The sequence below is a fragment of the Mobula birostris genome, chromosome 5 (genome assembly GCF_030028105.1).
Source record: "Mobula birostris isolate sMobBir1 chromosome 5, sMobBir1.hap1, whole genome shotgun sequence".
Taxonomy (NCBI): domain Eukaryota; kingdom Metazoa; phylum Chordata; class Chondrichthyes; order Myliobatiformes; family Myliobatidae; genus Mobula; species Mobula birostris.
The window spans coordinates 177324483-177341291 of record NC_092374.1 but is presented as its reverse complement, the minus strand read 5'-3'; the positions used below and the strand labels follow the sequence as shown (position 1 = coordinate 177341291).

The following is a 16809-nucleotide window of genomic DNA, read 5'->3' as shown; positions in this document are numbered from 1 at the left end:
AGTGATGATCCATTCCAGCTGGTGTTACATCATGGCGAAACTCTGATGCTTCAGGTGAAATGCCATTTTCCATAAAATTGCGGGAACTAGAACTTGACTCAGAAGGTTGGCCGGCCTCACACTCTGTATTTCTGTACCATGACCTCGATACACTCATATTTTGTGGCCCGTTTAATAAAGCCAAGCAACACACACAAACAAAAAACGCTGGTGAACGCAGCAGGCCAGAAGCAGCATCTACAGGAAGAGGTACAGTCGACGTTTCGGGCCGAGAGCCTTCGTCAGGACGCTAACTACTCTTTCTTGTCTTTTTCTAATTTATCTAAATGTGCTGCCACTTCATTTACGTTTCTTACTGATTTCAGGGATCCCTGGACATTTACACCAACTCCCGTTGCTTCCTAATGCTGTAATTTGCTATTCCTTGCGTTTTTCTTACTCACTATGTTTGCCTTAATAGATTTTTTGAATTGCGGCACCGCTCACAGGGTGGGATTAAACTAAAAGCAATATCTGCATGTCCGATACAACACTGATATTTGTCTGCTCCAGATAGCTATTAAATACAGAAAGACCACGGGCGTTGATGAAAGAAAATTCATCAACTCCTTTCCCTGCTTGGAAAAGAAAATAAAACTCGCATACCCCAAATTTCCTACTCAGCCGCAGAAAAAGCAGCCACAATATTAATCACCGACCCCTCCCCCCCCCCGCCACACACATAACAATCCCTGATCCCCGACCACCTCGTCAAAAAGAACAACGTCAGTGGCACCAACCCCCATTTTGCTAACAGTCTCTTGACTAGTCCTTATTCATATCCTCCCACACTAAACCAACGTTATTTATACACCATGGGGGACCCTACCTCGAAAGTTGAAAAAATAAGGTTCATGAGTCGCCCCTTAATTTTTTGCCAACCTAGGGTGACTCCTTTGATCAGCTTATACCTATCTAGCTGTTCCGTCAATGGAATAAGAGATTGTGAGAACTGTCTTAAATTGACAATAATGTCATCATTTATGTTCATTTCTCCTACCTATTTTAACATGCGGAATAATAGCGAAAAGCATCCAGTTCGAGGATATCAAAAACCTTTCAGAACCAACACCACCCCCACCTCCAGTACACACACACACACACACACACACACACACACACACACACACACACAATCTCCTCAGCAGAGATGTTAATGTTCAGTAAAAGAAAATCATCAAATTCTGGTGCTTGAATGGCCCTGGTATCATTATTTTAAAACTGAACTAAATTTGGTTGTTTTTTCATCCTCTTAATTTACTTCTAAATTTCTTCATTTCTTCGGCAGATTGTCTGCATTTATTTCAGCAACAGTCAAAGATAAAACTGATTTGTCGATTCTGATTTTCACATAGAATATCAAGAGTGTTTTTGATGAAAGTGTTAGTTTGTGTCTACTTGCAATGCAACACCTGTTACACTTGCAGGCTTGTTCTTGTATCGCTATTTAGTAGATTTATCTTTTGTTCATTTATTTCTCAGGACATATTTCATGCCTATTCCTAATAATCTTGGAAATGTAACGTTGAGCCGGCTTCACATACCGTTCCAATCCATCCGCTGAAATTACAGTCACGTTATTGCGAGCAAATTCCTGATGAAGGTTCAGCCAAGAAACAATTCAGAATAAATGCCCTTTCACTCTGGATGTGTATGAAGACAGTAGATTCTTGATTCAAGGGAACCAATCACCTTAGATTTCATGGTAATCGATGACAATACCCGAATCAACATTCCAACAGTAATAGGACATCTAGCCTATTGTGTCTACAACATGATTGTGTCAAAGAAAGGAATATTGCTCATTATATAAAAATTCATATTGAGTAGAACTACTAAACAAGCTTCTTTGCTCTGTGACATATAAATTGCTGTTTTACAGTTACAGACGACAGTACTATAACAGATCCCTCTACCACTTCATACTCACTGTCAAAGACACTAGCAGTGTGCTGGATGTTGAAGGTTGTGAGAGGAGGGAAGTGAGTGCAGTTACTATTATAGGCGGCAAGGTGCTCAAAAAGCTGAAAGACCAAAGAGTACTTAAGTCATCTGGACTAGATGGGTGGCACTCTGGAGTAATGGTAGAGATTGTGAGGGCATTAGTAATGATCCTTCAAAAATCATTGGATTCTGGCATAGTGCCAGGCAACTGGAAAATGGAAAATGTCACTCCACTCTTTAAGAATGGAGGAAGTCAGCAGAAAGGAAATTATAGGCCAGTTAGCCTGACGTCAGTGTTTGGGAAGACGTTGGAGTCAATTGTTAAGGATGAGGTTATGGAATACTTGGTAACAAAGGACAAGTTAGGACAAAATCAGCATGGTTTCCTTCAGAGAACATCTTGCCCGGTGAAAACGATTTGAGGTTACACATAGGACAGATAAAGGGAAAGCAGTAGATGTTGCATATTTGGACTTTCAGAGGGCATTTGACAAAGTGGCACACATGAAGTGGCTTACCAAGTTAAGAGCCCATGGAATTACAGGGAAATTACTGGCATGGTTAGAACATTGGTTGATTGGCAGGAGGCAGTGACTGGGAGTAAAAGAATCTTTTTCTGGTTGACTGCCTAGTGGTGTTCTGCAGGGGTCGATGTTGGGACTGCTTCTTTATCTGTTGTATATCAATGTTGGAAAATGCATATTACACACTTTGGCAGCAGAAATAAATGTGCAGATTATTTTCTGAACGGGGAGAAAAATCCAAAAATCTGAGATGCATAGGGACCTAGGAGTCCTTGTGCAGAACACTCTAAATGTTAACTTGCAGGTAGAGCTGGTGGTGAGGAAGGCAAATATAATATTAGCATTCATTTCAAGAGGTCTAGTATACAAGAGGAAGTATGCCATGCTGAGGCTTTATAAAGCACTGGTGAGGCCTCACCTTGAGGACTGTAAACATCTTTGGGCACGTCATCTAAGAAAGGGTATGCTGGCATTGGAGATGGTTCAGAGGAGGTTCACAAGCATAATTTTGTGAATTTTATCATACAAGAGACATGTGATAGCTCTGGGTCTGTACTTGCTGAAACGTAGAAGGATGAGTGGGGATCTCATTGAAACCTTTCGAATGTTGAAAGGCCTAGAGAAAGTAGACGTGCAAAGGATGTTTCTTATAGTGGGGAGTCTAGGACAAGAGGGTACAGCCTCTGAAAGAGGGGTGTCCATTTAAAACAGAGATGTGGGAAAATGTCTTTAGCCAGAAGTTGGTGACTGCAGAATTTATTACCACAGCTAGCTGTGAAGGTTAGGTCGCTGGGTGCATTTAAGGCAGATCTTCAGAGGTTCTTGACTGGACACGGCATCAAAGGTTTCGGAGAAAAGACCAGGAAGTGTGGCTGAGGAGGGGAAAAAAGGATCTCCCATGATTAAATGGCGGAGCAGTCTTGATGGGCCAGATGGCCTAATTCTGCTTCCATGTCTTATGGTCCTGTTCAATAACACAGCCCAGAGCCCTTTCATTCACTGAGTACAATCTCATCTGGTTAAGCAAAACGCACCACTTCACACTCTTCTGGTTAAATTCCAACAGCCATCCCTGGCCCACTTACCGAATTTATCCATATCCCATCGTACTCTCAGACACAGTTCTGCGCTGTCAACTACCCTACCATTTGGTGTCTTCTGCAGCATACTGAACCATTAAAATACATGATAAACAATAAAGGACAAACACTCCCACTGACTAGATGCCTATCATGCAACTGCTGAAGAAAAATATACATTCACATAATTTAAATCAGAGAAAATGAAAAAAAGTTATACATGTGTTTCAAAAAAAGTCCATAAAATAGACATGCAATAAGATACATTGCTAACAATTGACAGGGCCTGGGCTACACACACGGAATGCTGGTGGACCTCAGCAGGTGAGGCAGCATCGATGGAGAGGAAGAAACAATCAGTGTTTTGGGCTGAAATGCATCATGAAAGATCTCAGCTGAAAATGTTGAGTGTTTATTCCTCTCCATAGATGCAGCCTGACCTGCTGAGCTCCTCCAGCATTTTGAGAATTTCTCTGGATTTCAGCATTTAATACAAGTGTGTGTGGGTGCGTGTGTGTGTGTGTGTGTGTGTGTGTGTGTGTGTGTGTGTGTGTGTGTGTGTGTGTGTGTGTGTGTGTCTCTCTCTCTCTCTCTCTCTCTCTCTCTCTCTCTATATATATATATATATATATATATACACATGAATGTAGGCATTGTGAACCTGTGGTGTTCACTGGGACTAGAAGATACCACCTTACCACTGCTGGTAAGTAAAGCACATCACTATGTCAGTGTGTTTTGATTTGAGCATATCAACTACACAAATTGTTAATAGATCAAACACCATTGGAGCCAATAATACAGATACAGCATAAATTTATTTGATTAACACCTACATGCAGAGGTCACACTGACTACACTTGAACATTTTAAATATTTTATCATGCCCAGACCCTATCCCATCCAGCTGACTGTACTTTATCCTCATTCCCTGGGTTACATGACTATATTCATTTACTATTACATCAGTGATATTATACATTGGCTGCTACATCCAGTTCAAGTTCAAGTTTATTGTCATTCAACCACACATGAATACAGCAAAACAGGGTTACTTCTGGGGCCAAGGTGTAAAACACAGTAGTAACAGTCATACACAGCAGAAGGCACATATAAGATAGTAGTAAAATACAGTCACACAAAGAAACATAGTCCAAGTTCCAGAGTCCATGAATGATGCAGCTGTCTGCAGCCTTCTGCTGAGTGAATACTGTGGGTTGCAGGGTATCATGAACTCCAGGATGGATACCACGCCACACTGCCTCCAGCACTCTAGTGCAGCACTCAACTCCTTTGCCTTTCCCTGGGTAGCTGCAAACAGGCTGCAGTGTGGCTTGTGGCTTAGACCTTGCTATGATTGAGGCCACATAGCTCCCCCGCCACTCGCCAAGAAACCAATGAATTGGACTTACAGCGTTCCACAACACCAATATACAAAAGGGTCTTGCAATGACAAGAAACTTGACTGAGATGATCATTCACTGTTAGACTGCAATCTTCAACTAGATGTCCCAAACTCTTGAAACATTTGCTGAAATTCATTGTGTATCCCAACATTTCTTAAGATACATTCAAGGCATCTTTAGTGTACAAAATTAAAGTGAAGCATAATCAACTGGCTGTTTACATACTCAAATCATCAACAAACCTAGTTTCCAAAGAAGAGTATTAAGTGCTGGTGCATAGGGTTAGTATTCTCGAAAAGACCTACTTCTCTAACGAAGTACATCCAACAGTGCTTGAGGCTGCAAGGCAACCAGGTCTGGATGGCATGCTGAGTCAAGTCACTCAATTTTGCAGAAGAACTGCTCACCTTCCTTCTAAACCTTTGGAATTACAAGTGACGTGACAGAGAGAGTCAATGAAGAAATGCTTTGGATTTGGAACTTTTGGGCTTCTGAAAGCGACTAAATAAGGCACACAAGTCTGCCATCAATATTCAAAGCTCTGAAATTAAGGAAGAAGTTGTAATATGGATAGAAAATTGGCTTGGTAACACAATACCAAGTATTCAAGACTTTTTAGAATGAAGTTACCTAGAGAATCTACACTAGGATCAGTGCTTTCTTATTTTACTTAATGACTTGGATGTTGGTGTGTCTGATACAATTTCTATACTTGAAGATGATACAAAAGTGGCAGTGTGGTGAAATCTGAGGAGGATAGTAACCCATCAAGAACACCAATAGACAGGAAGAGAAGGATTACAAACAAGAGAAAATTTGCAGATGCTGGAAATGCACGCAACACACACAGAATGTTAGAGGAACGCAGTACGCCAGGCAGCATCTATGGAAAGGAGTACAGAGGACGTTTTGGGCATAGACCCTTCATCAGGATTATTCAATATATATGGAACATAGCATACAGAATGTAATGTGTTATATTACTGCAAGGTGAATAGAATGAGGCAATATCAAATAAAGAATAATTCTAACTGGAGCAGAGAAAACAGGAAGGTATAAGGATATGTGTACAAAATTCACCAAGAGCAGGTTGGGTATGTAATTAAAAAGACAAAATCATGGGTAAAGTAAAATTACAAAGAAAAACTCTTCAAATGCTGGAAATCTGAAAAAAGCACAAAATACTGAGACACTGAGGCCCCTTCCTATTCCCCTCACTGGTTAAGCATCCAAAACATCCATGAAATCACTGTGTGAAAGGATGTTACAGTCCTGGTTTATCACCAGGAAGTCATAGGTTACAGAATAGCTACACATACCACATAACACATTATGCTAAAGGATGGTTGCACACTCCATTGCCAATTGCAGAGTGTTTAGGAACAGAGCATTGAAAATCAGTCTGTCTGACCGGTGTGGGAACTTTTAGCATTTAATACATATTTAAGTTGGAAAAATAGAAGTAAATGAAGTTGGATCAAATAGTTAATGTTAATTGATCGGATACATCTTAGAAAAACACGATAGAGAGATTTGAGACATGGATTTCAACAGATAAGGATCTTGGCATCTAATAATGTAATTAATATTGCTCACACTAGCTCACAATGTGGGAATCTGTTCAACACTGAAACATTGCTTATCCTCGGAGGTGGATCAGTTTCAAGTGACTCCCTGTAAAAACTAAATAAACCTAAATGTTTAAGTTGAATATTTGCAATGGATCAATATTACAACCTGTTAAGAAGAAAGGGTAGAGTTTCTCATTGAACTTGTACTTGAAAGTGTACAGATGTGACATGTCATCAGCATTGTACAGTGATAGTTGGCCTGCTTCATAGTCCAGGTAAACTCCCAGCCTGCTGGGCTTTACTGTCACAGGGAGTGCAGTACGAGGTGAATTCATAGTGGTGTATTCCTCTCCCAGGCGCCACAAGGCCCAGACTCCAGCTTTAGGCTCAGGTGAGAATTCCTTCTTCCTTGGCAGAGACTCCTTCACCACACCCACGCCCCACATGCTGTTCTTTCCCACCTCCAGTTCCCAGTAGTGCCTCCCTGTTGTGAAGCTCTGCTGAGCCAAAACAATATGCCAATTTGTGAATCGCTCTGCTTTGTCAGGGACCTTCTGCTTATCACCGAGTCTCATGGCTGTCTGGTCGCTGGAAAGGACAAGTTTTGGATGCGCAGTATTGGGATTCAGCTTCAGAGCAAATGGAACTAAAGAAGACAAACGTTAGCATTCTCATGAGTACAGCTGATACAAGTTGATATCAAACATTTTGACAACATTCAGTGGCTGCTTAGACAATACCAGCACAGCTAATGAAATTTTAAAAAAAACTGCTGAAGCTAGAAATCTGAAGTAGAAACAGAAAATGCTCGGTGAATCAGTTTCTCTCTTTTCAGTTATAACATAGAAAAAATAGGTGCAGGAGTAGGCCATTCGGCCCTTCGAGCCTGCACCGCCATTTATTATGATCATGGCTGATCATCCAACTCAGAACCCCGCCCCAGCCTTCCCTCCATACCCCCTGACCCCCGTAGCCACAAGGGCCATATCTAACTCCCTCTTAAATATAGCCAATGAACTGGCCTCAACTGTTTCCTGTGGCAGAGAATTCCACAGATTCACCACTCTCTGTGTGAAGAAGTTTTTCCTAATCTCGGTCCTAAAAGGCTTCCCCTCTATCCTCAAACTGTGGCCCCTCGTTCTGGACTTCCCCAACATCGGGAACAATCTTCCTGCATCTAGCCTGTCCAATTCCTTTAGGATTTTATACGTTTCAATCAGATCCCCCCTCAATCTTCTAAATTCCAATGAGTACAAGCCCAGTTCATCCAGTCTTTCTTCATATGAAAGTGCTGCCACCCCAGGAATCAATCTGGTGAACCTTCTTTGTACTCCCTCTATGGCAAGGATGTCTTTCCTCAGATTAGGGGACCAAAACTGCACACAATACTCCAGGTGTGGTCTCACCAAGGCCTTGTACAACTGCAGTAGTACCTCCCTGCTCCTGTACTCGAATCCTCTCGCTATAAATGCCAGCATACCATTCGCCTTTTTCACCGCCTGCTGTACCTGCATGCCCACTTTCAATGACTGGTGTATAATGACTCCCAGGTCTCGTTGCACCTCCCCTTTTCCTAATCGGCCACCATTCAGATAATAATCTGTTTTCCTATTTTTGCCACCAAAGTGGATAACTTCACATTTATCCACATTAAATTGCATCTGCCATAAATTTGCCCACTCACCCAACCTATCCAAGTCACCCTGCATCCTCTTAGCATCCTCCTCACAGCTAACACCGCCACCCAGCTTCGTGTCATCCGCAAACTTGGAGATGCTGCATTTAATTCCCTCATTCAAGTCATTAATATATATTGTAAACAACTGAGGTCCCAGCACTGAGCCTTGCGGTACCCCACTAGTCACCGCCTGCCATTCTGAAAAGGTCCCGTTTATTCCCACTCTTTGCTTCCTGTCTGCTAACAAACTCTCCACCCACACCAATACCTTACCCCCAATACCGTGTGCTTTAAGTTTGCACACTAATCTCCTCTGTGGGACCTTGTCAAAAGCCTTCTGAAAATCCAAATATACCACATCCACTGGTTCTCCCCTATCCACTCTACTAGTTACATCCTCAAAAAATTCTATGAGATTCGTCAGACATGATTTTCCTTTCACAAATCCATGCTGACTTTGTCCGATCATTTCACCGCTTTCCAAATGTGCTGTTATCACATCCTTGAAAACTGACTCCAGTAGTTTCCCCACCACCGACGTTAGGCTAACCGGTCCATAATTCCCCGGTTTCTCTCTCCCTCCGTTTTTAAAAAGTGGAGTTACATTAGCCACCCTCCAATCCTCAGGAACTAGTCCAGAATCTAACGAGTTTTGAAAAATTATCACTAATGCATCCACTATTTCTAGGGCTACTTCCTTAAGCACCCTGGGATGCAGACCATCTGGCCCTGGGGATTTATCTGCCTTTAATCCCTTCAATTTACCTAACACCACTTCCCTACTAACATGTATTTCGCTCAGTTCCTCCATCTCACTGGACCCTCTGTCCCCTACTATTTCTGGAAGATTATTTATGTCCTCCTTAGTGAAGACAGAACCAAAGTAATTATTCAATTGGTCTGCCATGTCCTTACTCCCCATAATCAACTCACCTGTTTCTGCCTGCAGGGGACCTACATTTGTCTTTACCAGTCTTTTCCTTTTTACATATCTATAAAAGCTTTTACAGTCCGTTTTTATATTGCCTGCCAGTTTCCTCTCATGATCTTTTTTCCCCTTCCTAATTAAGCCCTTTGTCCTCCTCTGCCGAACTCTGAATTTCTCCCAGTCCTCAGGTGAGCCACTTTCTCTGGCTAATTTGTATGCTGCTTCTTTGGAATTGATACTATCCCTAATTTCTCTTGTCAGCCACGGGTGCACTACCTTCCTTGATTTATTCTTTTGCCAAACAGGGATAAACATTTGTTGCAGTTCATCCATGCAACCTTTAAATGCTTGCCATTGCATATCCACCGTCAATCCTTTAAGTGTCATTTGCCAGTCTATCTTAGCTAATTCACGTCTCATACCTTCAAAGTTACCCCTCTTTAAGTTCAGAACCTTTGTTTCTGAATTAACTATGTCACTCTCCATCTTAATGAAGAATTCCACCATATTATGGTCACTCTTACCCAAGGGGCCTCTCACGACAAGATCGCTAATTAATCCTTCCTCATTGCTCAAAACCCAGTCCAGAATAGCCTGCTCTCTAGTCGGTTCCTCGACATGTTGGTTCAAAAAACCATCCCGCATACATTCCAAGAAATCCTCTTCCTCAGCACCTTTACCAATTTGGTTCACCCAATCTACATGTAGATTGAAGTCACCCATTATAACTGCTGTTCCTTTATTGCACACATTTCTAATTTCCTGTTTGATACCATCTCCGACCTCACTACTACTGTTAGGTGGCCTGTACACAACTCCCACCAGCGTCTTCTGCCCCTTAGTGTTACGCAGCTCTACCCATATCGATTCCACATCTTCCCGGCTTATGTCCTTCCTTTCTATTGCGTTAATCTCTTCTTTAACCAGCAACGCCACCCCACCTCCCCTTCCTTCATGCCTATCCCTCCTGAATATTGAATATCCCTGAACGTTGAGCTCCCATCCCTGGTCACCCTGGAGCCATGTCTCTGTGATCCCAACTATATCATAATCATTAATAACAATCTGCACTTTCAATTCATCCACCTTATTACAAATGCTCCTTGCATTGACACACAAAGCCTTCAGGCACTCTTTTACAACTCTCTTAGCCCTTATACAATTATGCTGAAAAGTGGCCCTTTTTAATGCTTGCCCTGGATTTGTCGGCCTGCCACTTTTACTTTTCTCCATAGTACTTTTTGTTTCTACCCTCACTTTACACCCCTCTGCCTCTCTGCACTGGTTCCCATCTCCCTGTAGTGAACTAACCTCCTCATGCATAGCCTCTTTAATTTGATTCCCACCCCCCAACCATTCTAGTTGAAAGTCACCTCAGTAGCCCCCGCTAATCTCCCTGCCAGGAAATTGGTCCCCCTAGGATTCAAGTGCAACCTGTCCTTTTTGTACAGGTCACGCCTGCGCCAAAAGAGGTCCCAATGATCCAAAAACTTGAATCCCTGCCCCCTGCTCCAATCCCTCAGCCACGCATTTATCCTCCACTTCATCGCATTCCTACTCTCACTGTCGCGTGGCACAGGCAGTAATCCCGAGATTACTACCTTTGCGGTCCTTTTTCTCAACTCCCTTCCTAGCTCCCTATATTCTCCTTTCAGGACCTCATCCCTTTTCCTACCTATGTCATTGGTACCTATATGTACCACGACCTCTGGCTCCTCACCCTCCCACTTCAGGATATCTTGGACACGATCAGAAATATCCCGGACCCTGGCACCAGGGAGGCAAACTACCATCCGGGTCTCTGGACTGTGTCCACAGAATCGCCTATCTGACCCCCTTACTATCGAGTCCTCTATCACAACTGCCCTCCTCTTCCTTGACCTACCCTTGTGAGCTACAGGGCCGGTCTCTGTGCCGGAGGCACAGCCACTGTCGCTTCTCCCGGGTAAGCTATCCCCCCCAGCAGTACTCAAACAGGAGTACCTGTTGTTAAGGGGCACAGCCACCGGGGTACTTCCTATTACCTGACCTTTCTCCTTCCCCCTCCTAACCGTGACCCACTTGTCTGCCTCCCGTGGCCCCGGCGTGACCACCTGCCTGCAGCTCCTCTCTATCACCTCCTCACTCTCCCTGAACAGACTAAGGTCATTGAGCTGCAGCTCCAGTTCCGTAACGCGGTCCCTAAGGAGCTGCATCTCGATGCACTTGGCGCAGATGTAGACGTCCGGGAGGCTTGTAGACTCCAGGGCCTCGCACATCCGGCACCGAGAACAGCAAACTGCCCTCACACTCATACTGCCCCTCTCCTCAAATAACAACAGAAAATGAAAATGAATGCCAAACCTCCCTCGCCTCGCCTGTTTCCGCCTAAGCCCGTTGAGCCGAAGCCCTTAAGTCTTCACTCTGCTCCCGGCTCACTCCGCAGCCCGCAAACTCCGCTGCCCGCTCTATGAGGCTCTGTTCCTTTTAAATACCATCTCCGACCTCACTACTACTGTTGGGTGGCCTGTACACAACTCCCACCAGCGTCTTCTGCCCCTTAGTGTTACGCAGCTCTACCCATATCGATTCCACATCTTCCCGGCTTATGTCCTTCCTTTCTATTGCGTTAATCTCTTCCTTAACCAGCAACGCCACCCCACCTCCCCTTCCTTAATGTCTATCCCTCCTGAATATTGAATATCCCTGAACGTTGAGCTCCCATCCCTGGTCACCCTGGAGCCATGTCTCTGTGATCCCAACTATATCATAATCATTAATAACAATCTGCACTTTCAATTCATCCACCTTATTACGAATGCTCCTTGCATTGACACACAAAGCCTTCAGGCGCTCTTTTACAACTCTCTTAGCCCTTATACAATTATGCTGAAAAGTGGCCCTTTTTAATGCTTGCCCTGGATTTGTCGGCCTGCCACTTTTACTTTTCTCCATAGTACCTTTTGTTTCTACCCTCACTTTACACCCCTCTGCCTCTCTGCACTGGTTCCCATCCCCCTGTAGTGAACTAACCTCCTCACGCCTAGCCTCTTTAATTTGATTCCCACCCCCCAACCATTCTAGTTTAACCTGGAATGTTGATTGTTTTCTTTTCTCTCTAAGGATGCTGCCTGACATGCTGAGTGTTTTCAGCATTTTCTGTTTCTAAATCATGCCTCCCAGTACACAGTGGATATTTTTTTAATATATTAGCAGTGGTTCCCTTGTGTAATTTAATAATATTCAAACCACCATAAGCACATGTTCTCTGTCTGTTCAGCTTTCCATGCCAAGTGTCAAAACCACTCCCCAGTTCTTACCAGGATAGCACTGGCATGCTTCTCCTGCAGGATGTGGGAGATCAGGAAAAAGTCCAGTGACCCTGAGGACTAAATGTGTGGGAAATGCATACAGCTGTAGCTCTTCACCAACTGTGCCAAAAAACTGAAGCTGGACACACTTAACAACATCTGGGATGCTGACAGCATCAAAAAGGAGTTTCATTGATGTGGTTACAAATCTAGTCATTGTTAATGGAAGAATTCCTAACAGTGCGGAAGTACAGAAGGATTTTGGGGTTCAACTCCATGGACCCCTCAATGCTGCCACACAAGTGCAGAAGGTGTTTTGTGTACTACCATTAATTAAATGAGAGATTGGTTTCAAGAGCCACAAGGTAATGTTGCAGCTGTATGAAACTGTGGTTAGACCACAGTTTGAATATTGTGTTCATTTCTGGTCACCTCATTGTCGGAAGGTGTGCAAGCTTTAGAGAAGATTTACTTACATGCTGCCTACATTCGAGAAGAGGTCTTATGTGGAAAGTTTAAGTGAGCTATGGCTTTTTTTAATTTAAAGTGGAGAATACGAGGTGACTTGATAGAGGTGTAGTGCATAAGGTTATAAGAGGTATAGATAGAGTGGACAGCCAGCAGCTTTCTCCCAGAGAGGCAATGGCTAATACCTGATGACATTCTTTCAAGGCGAGTGGAAGAAAGTTGAGGGAAGATGTCAGAAATAGTTTTTTTTTATATGGAGAAGTGCATGGAATGCTCTGTGTGGGATGATGGTTGAGGTTGGTACATTAAGGATATTTAAGAGATAGGCATATGGAGGGTTATGGGCTATGTAGGAGGGAAGGATTCAAGTGGTTCCCCTCCCTCCCACCTAACTCAGAAGGAGCATGTTTAAATAGCTGACACAACATCATTGGCTGAAGGGCCACACCATGCTGTACTATTCTATGTTTTATGTTTAAGGTATTGGCTTCAGGTAGTTGGGTCAGAGAACACTACAGCACAGAAACAGACCTTTCAGGCCACGTAGTTCATGCTGAGCTGTTATTCTGCTTAGTCCCATCTATGTATCTGAATCATAGCCCTCTATTCCCTCGCCCCATCCCTGCACTTATCTGGATTTATCATAAATATTGCAATTGAACCCACACCCAGTGCTTCCACTGGCAGCCCGTTCTTCACTCACAACTCCCTGACCAATCAGGAAAGATAGAAAGGGTAGGCAGGTAGTGCAAGATTCCCCCGTGGCCATTCCCCTCAAACACAAGTATGCTATTTTGGATACTGTTGGGCAGTGGGGATGAGGAATAACTGATCAGGAGAAAGCAACATCAGAGCCAGATCTGTGACACCAAGACTAGCTCTGAGGTTCAGTAGGAAAAGGAAAAGGCAGACTGGAGGTAATTGAAAGGAGACTTGTTGGACAGGGTGGCAGACAGAAGGTTCTGTGGTTGCCACAGGGGTCCCTGGGTTGTGTGTTGCCTTTCTCATGCCAGAATCAAAGATAAATCAAAGGGGTTGTGGAATATTCGAAGAAAGTTAAGTAAGAGGTTAAAAAGCAGGACCACAAGGGTAGTATTCTCTGGATTACTCTCGGTGCCATGAGGAAGTCACCTGTATTAGAGAACATTTGCTATAAAGAGAAGACAGACAAACTAGGTTTGTTTTCTCTGGAGAGCTGGAAACTGAGAGTTGACCTGATCAAAGTTATTAGAGGCATAGATAGGGTAGACAGTCAGAGCCTATTTCCCAGGAGAGAAATGCCAAATATTAGTGGGCATAGCTTTAAGGTAAGGGGCAAAATTTAAAGGAGATTTACATAGCCAGTGTTTTTCACACAGACTGTATCTGGTGTCTGGAATATGGTGCCAGGGCAACTGGTGGAATCAGTAATAGTAGCAACACTTAAGAAGCATTTAGACAGATGTATGAGCAGGCAGGGTATGGGGGAGGACTGGCCATGTGCAGGCATATGGGATTAATTTGGATTGGCATCATGCTTGGCACAGATGTCAGTCAAAGGGCCTGTGTTGGTACTTTGGCATAGTCAGTCACAGCTCTGCCTATTATTTAATTCTTCCACCAAAATCCCATTCATTATCTCAATGCCATAATCCCTTATCAATACTAGAAGATATTTTTACCTGGATTAATCACCTTTAGCATCCGCTTCCACATGCTGTATTGAATAGGGCCACTGATATCACCTTGGCAGAGGTCAACAGAAACTCTCTGGGGCTTGTTGAACTGCAGATCAAAACACCTGCATTTGAAATAAAGAATATCACTGTGATGCTAAAAATCGTTAAGACTTATAAAGATTACTCAGGGCATCAGTAAATCAGCACTAAATCGCTAGTTTCTTCACCTCAGAACATTCTTGGGATGCTCACAGACTCTACACAGAATTCTACAAAATTTAAGCACCACAATTTAAGGAGAAAATATTCACACTGGGAAAAATAGACATAAAATAATGCCTCTCATCACTGTCCAACAAAGTAACTTTGCACAGAGCTGAAAATGTGGATTTCGAAATGATAACATTAAAAGGAGAAAATATTGTAAATACATAACAGATGTCATGTGCACATATCGCTTTACTGCAAGGAACTGTTATTAGATATCAACTTTTACTGGCTGAGCAGTTTTACTATTTCCTATCAATATACAGATTGCAGAAAGTTTACATAGAGATACATTTGGGAAGATATAGAAAACAAATATTTCTGCCTTACAGAGAAATTGGCTTATGGACAATTCTCAGGATGGAACAATCAGCTGGAGGAACTCAGGTGGCTGAGCTTAATTTGTGGGAGGAAAGCAAATGTCAGTGCTTTGGCTGAAACCCTGCATCAGGAACAAGGATCAGGATCAATAACCTGATGCAGGGTTTTGATCCAAAACATCAATATCCTTTTCTCCCAAAGATGCTGCTTGACACAATGTGTTCCACCTGCTGTTTATTTGTTGCTCCAGGTTCCAACTTCTGCAGTCTCTTGTGTTTCAGAAATGGAGAAATTCTGTAACATGACAACCAAACATATTTTTTCTGAAGAGAATTCTGAGCGGAGATTCAATGGAAGTATGTGAAATTACGAGCTATCTGGACAGAGTTAATGGCAAGTGGGAGATACGTTGGTGATGGGGTTGAAGATGGAAAGTGACGGATATAAAATAAAGTGGAAAAAAAACTAAGGATCGCAGAAGGAAAAGTTATTGAACTTCTGTTATAGATGGCATGTTGCTGGAACATGGAACAGATGTGATAAAGGTATCTTTTACTGTGGCGTTCGAAGGGGCACTTGGATAGACATATGCTGGAAGAAACTTTGTAAAGGTATGGATAAACAGCCAGCAGGTGGAACTAGTTGCTCTGGTACAGAGACGATGCAGATGATGAACCTCCTTCTGTGCTGTGCTGTTACAAAAAAACACAAGACATACTGAAACCCATCAGAAAGACAGGCAACATCCATGGAGAGACAAAGAGGAATTTTCCTAATCTGTTCCAGTTTTTATGAAGGGCCATTGACCTGAATTGTTGAACCTGTTTCCTTCTGCTTGGTCTGCTGAATTCTTCAAACAATTTCTGGTTTGACTTGGGGAATTCATTCACTTGGTATGTCCTGCCACATACAATAATGTAAAGGACAACTAATTTTTACCCAAATATGGTCAAACAAAGCACTTACCTGCCAAGAGTGGATTTAAGATCCTGAAAGAGAAAATAAAAGCTGTTACAAAGATATGTCAAATAATTAAACAGTGATGAGGATGATTCACCAATTTAGTTACTCTAAAACTGAGATTTAACTTTTAGTTGGGACAAAATATATGTTTAAATGCTCAGCAAGGACCTGGACTCATTGCAATTTGCCTATCGCCACAAAAGGTCAACGGCGGATGCAATCTCAATGGCTCTTTACACAGCTTCAGATCACCTGGACAACACAAACACCTCTGTCAGGATGTTGTTCATTTACTATAGCTTAGCATTTAATACCATCATTCCCACAATCCTCTTTGAGAAGTTACCAGATCTGGGCCTCTGTACCTCCCTCTGCAATTGGATCCTCAGCTTCCTAACCAGAAGACCATAGTCTGCGTGGATTGGTGATAACATCTCCTCCTCGCTGACGATCAATACTGGTGCACAACAGGGATGTGTGCTTAGCCCACTGCTCTACTCTCTCTATACACGTGACTGTGTGGCTAGGCATAACTCAAATACGATTGATAAACTTGATAGAACCATTGTTGGTAGAATCTCAGGTGGCGTCGAGTGGGTGTGAGATATGTCAACTAGTGGAGTGGTGCCGCAGCAACAACCAGGCTCTGAAAGTCAGTAAGACTAAAGAGCTG

General features: G+C 42.9%; 1 protein-coding gene across 1 annotated transcript in view; it reads right to left on the bottom strand.

Moving 5' to 3' along the window:
- Positions 1-4579: 4579 nt before the first annotated feature.
- LOC140198419 (uncharacterized) overlaps positions 4580-16809 on the bottom strand; it is an 89290-nt gene continuing 77060 nt past the window's right edge. The window contains exons 12-14 of the mRNA XM_072259508.1: positions 16140-16162; positions 14589-14707; positions 4580-7209 (exon numbers count right to left, since the gene is read on the bottom strand). Of these exons, the coding sequence (XP_072115609.1) occupies positions 6686-7209; positions 14589-14707; positions 16140-16162 (666 nt within the window). The 3' untranslated portion in view covers positions 4580-6685. The remainder of the gene's footprint in view (positions 7210-14588; positions 14708-16139; positions 16163-16809) is intronic.